This window comes from Pavona decussata, unplaced genomic scaffold, assembly GCF_977016875.1.
Source record: "Pavona decussata unplaced genomic scaffold, jaPavDecu1.1 SCAFFOLD_197, whole genome shotgun sequence".
Classification (NCBI taxonomy): Eukaryota; Metazoa; Cnidaria; class Anthozoa; order Scleractinia; family Agariciidae; genus Pavona; species Pavona decussata.
The window spans coordinates 302,501-304,942 of NW_028145605.1; the positions used below are offsets into that span (position 1 = coordinate 302,501).

Consider the following 2,442-nt stretch of genomic DNA (forward strand, 5'->3'; position numbering starts at 1 on the left):
TCTCGGTCAATAAACTTAACCTCATCCCAGAGCGGATAGTGGCCCGTCGCATTGCTGTGTTCTGAAACGGCGGAGGATTGGGTTCGAGCAAGCCGTATGTCTCTATCGTGTTCCTTAATCATTTTATGCATAGATCTTCCCGTCTCTCCAATATAGACCTTGCCACACTCACAGGGAATCTTGTAGACTACTCCGTCTTGTTTTGCAGGGTCGACAGTGTCCTTAGGTCGCACTAGGTGTGATCTAAGTGTTGTGTCAGATCTGAAAACTGTCCGTATGCCTTGCTGTTAAATTTTAACATTTTAAGGGTTAAATTTTGCTGTAACACCTACAAGCATCCCAGCCACTGAGATAGTTGCCAAGGTTGAATCTGCAATAAGACCACTTGACGCAGAACAGGCAGACACTGTCAGGAGAAACGTAAACTCTATCCTCCAGAAGGCTAAGCCTCCTGAACCTAATATCACCAGGGAGATGAAACAAGCTCTCAAAGGTTTAAAAGAGGATAAGAACATTATGATTCTCCCGGCAGACAAAGGTCGTGCCAGTGTAGTGCTAGACAAAAACACCTATGACGATAAACTGAAAGCGCTGATTGAGAAGGGTCCATACCGACTTCTTAATAAAGACCCAACGGACCGTTTGAGCCGAAAGTTGACTGAAAAGCTTCTGAACCTGAAGCGAGGTGGGCACCTGACAGAGTCCGTATATAATAAGATCAGGCCCAAACATAAGCAACCATCTAAAATCTATGGCCTTCCTAAGATACACAAGGTAAATACACCTCTGAGACCTATAGTTTCTTGTGTGAACACCTTTGCTTATGATCTGTCTTCCTACCTAGCCGATGTGTTATCTCCCTTAACAGGGAAATCAGAGTATACAGTTAACAACTCAGCTCATTTCGTGTCCACTATCAACGGTGAGAGGGTACTACAGAGCGAGATCATGGTGTCTTTTGACGTAGAATCGCTGTTCACAAACGTACCTATCGAAGGCGCCTTACAGGCCGCGTTACGGAAACTAGAAGCTGACCCGTGTCTTGCTAACCGCACGACTTTAACACCTGCACAGATTGCGGACCTCTTGGATTTCGTTCTAAGATCCACATACTTCCAGTATGATGGATTAATTTACAAGCAACAAGAGGGAGCAGCCATGGGGAGCCCAGTATCCGCTGTCATAGCTAACCTCTACATGGAGGATTTTGAAGAACAAGCTTTGACTTCTACGCCTTGTATGCCTAAGATTTGGAAACGCTATGTGGATGACACCTTTACCATCTTGAGTCGAGACAAAGTTGACATTTTCCTGCAACACCTCAATAGTCAACAACCAACGATCCGCTTCACTATGGAAACTGAGACCAACAACACCATACCCTTTCTTGACACGTTGGTAACTAGGGATTCGGATGGCTACCTCTCTACCAGTGTTTACAGAAAGCCTACACACACTGACCAATACCTAGCGTATGATTCACACCACCTGCAATCTGTAAAACGCGGTATTGTCAAGTGCCTGTACGATAGATCGAAACACCTCATAACTAAACCATCAGTTATCTCGCAAGAAAAGAAACACCTCTCATCAGTTCTTGTTTCTAACGGTTATCCGTTTTCGTTTGTGAAAAACATTACGAAAACAAAGAAACAAACAGCCACAAAAGAACCAGCGCCTGAAATTAAATCTACTGCGGTGCTACCATACGTCAAAGGGTTATCAGGGGCTCTTCGCCGTTGCCTACAACAGCAAGGCATACGGACAGTTTTCAGATCTGACACAACACTTAGATCACACCTAGTGCGACCTAAGGACACTGTCGACCCTGCAAAACAAGACGGAGTAGTCTACAAGATTCCCTGTGAGTGTGGCAAGGTCTATATTGGAGAGACGGGAAGATCTATGCATGAAATGATTAAGGAACACGATAGAGACATACGGCTTGCTCGAACCCAATCCTCCGCCGTTTCAGAACACAGCAATGCGACGGGCCACTATCCGCTCTGGGATGAGGTTAAGTTAATTGACCGAGACCCACATTGGTACACACGTAGGGTTAAAGAGGCTATTCACATAAGGCTTCACCCTGACAACATCAATAGGGATAATGGAATTGAAATTCCGGAAGCATGGATGCCCACGATCAAACTACACAGCAACCGATCAGTACCAAGGCGGACGGCCAAGAGAACAATTTCTACTCTGAACGACGAGGATCGAAATCCTCCAATCAACAACAGCCTAAGAGAGGATCGAAACGCACCAATCAACACAAACCAAGGTGCTACTTATACTGTCACGCAATCAGTCGACACCATCGCCTGATGAAGACCAGCAGTATAGCGGTCGAAACGTCGCGATCCACATCTTTGTGACTCAATCGTGAGACAAACGATTAACTCATCTATCATTTTAAACCACGATGACAAACACCTTTCA

The 2,442-nt window shown here is 45.2% G+C and overlaps 1 protein-coding gene across 1 annotated transcript in view; it reads left to right on the plus strand.

Moving 5' to 3' along the window:
* LOC146461534 (uncharacterized) overlaps positions 1-2,169 on the plus strand; it is a gene marked incomplete at its 3' end in the record, with an annotated part of 2,668 nt that extends 499 nt beyond the window's left edge. The window contains exon 2 of the mRNA XM_085086770.1: positions 308-2,169. Coding sequence (XP_084942896.1) covers positions 308-2,169 — 1,862 coding nt within the window. The remainder of the gene's footprint in view (positions 1-307) is intronic.
* Between the last annotated feature and the right edge of the window lie 273 nt (positions 2,170-2,442).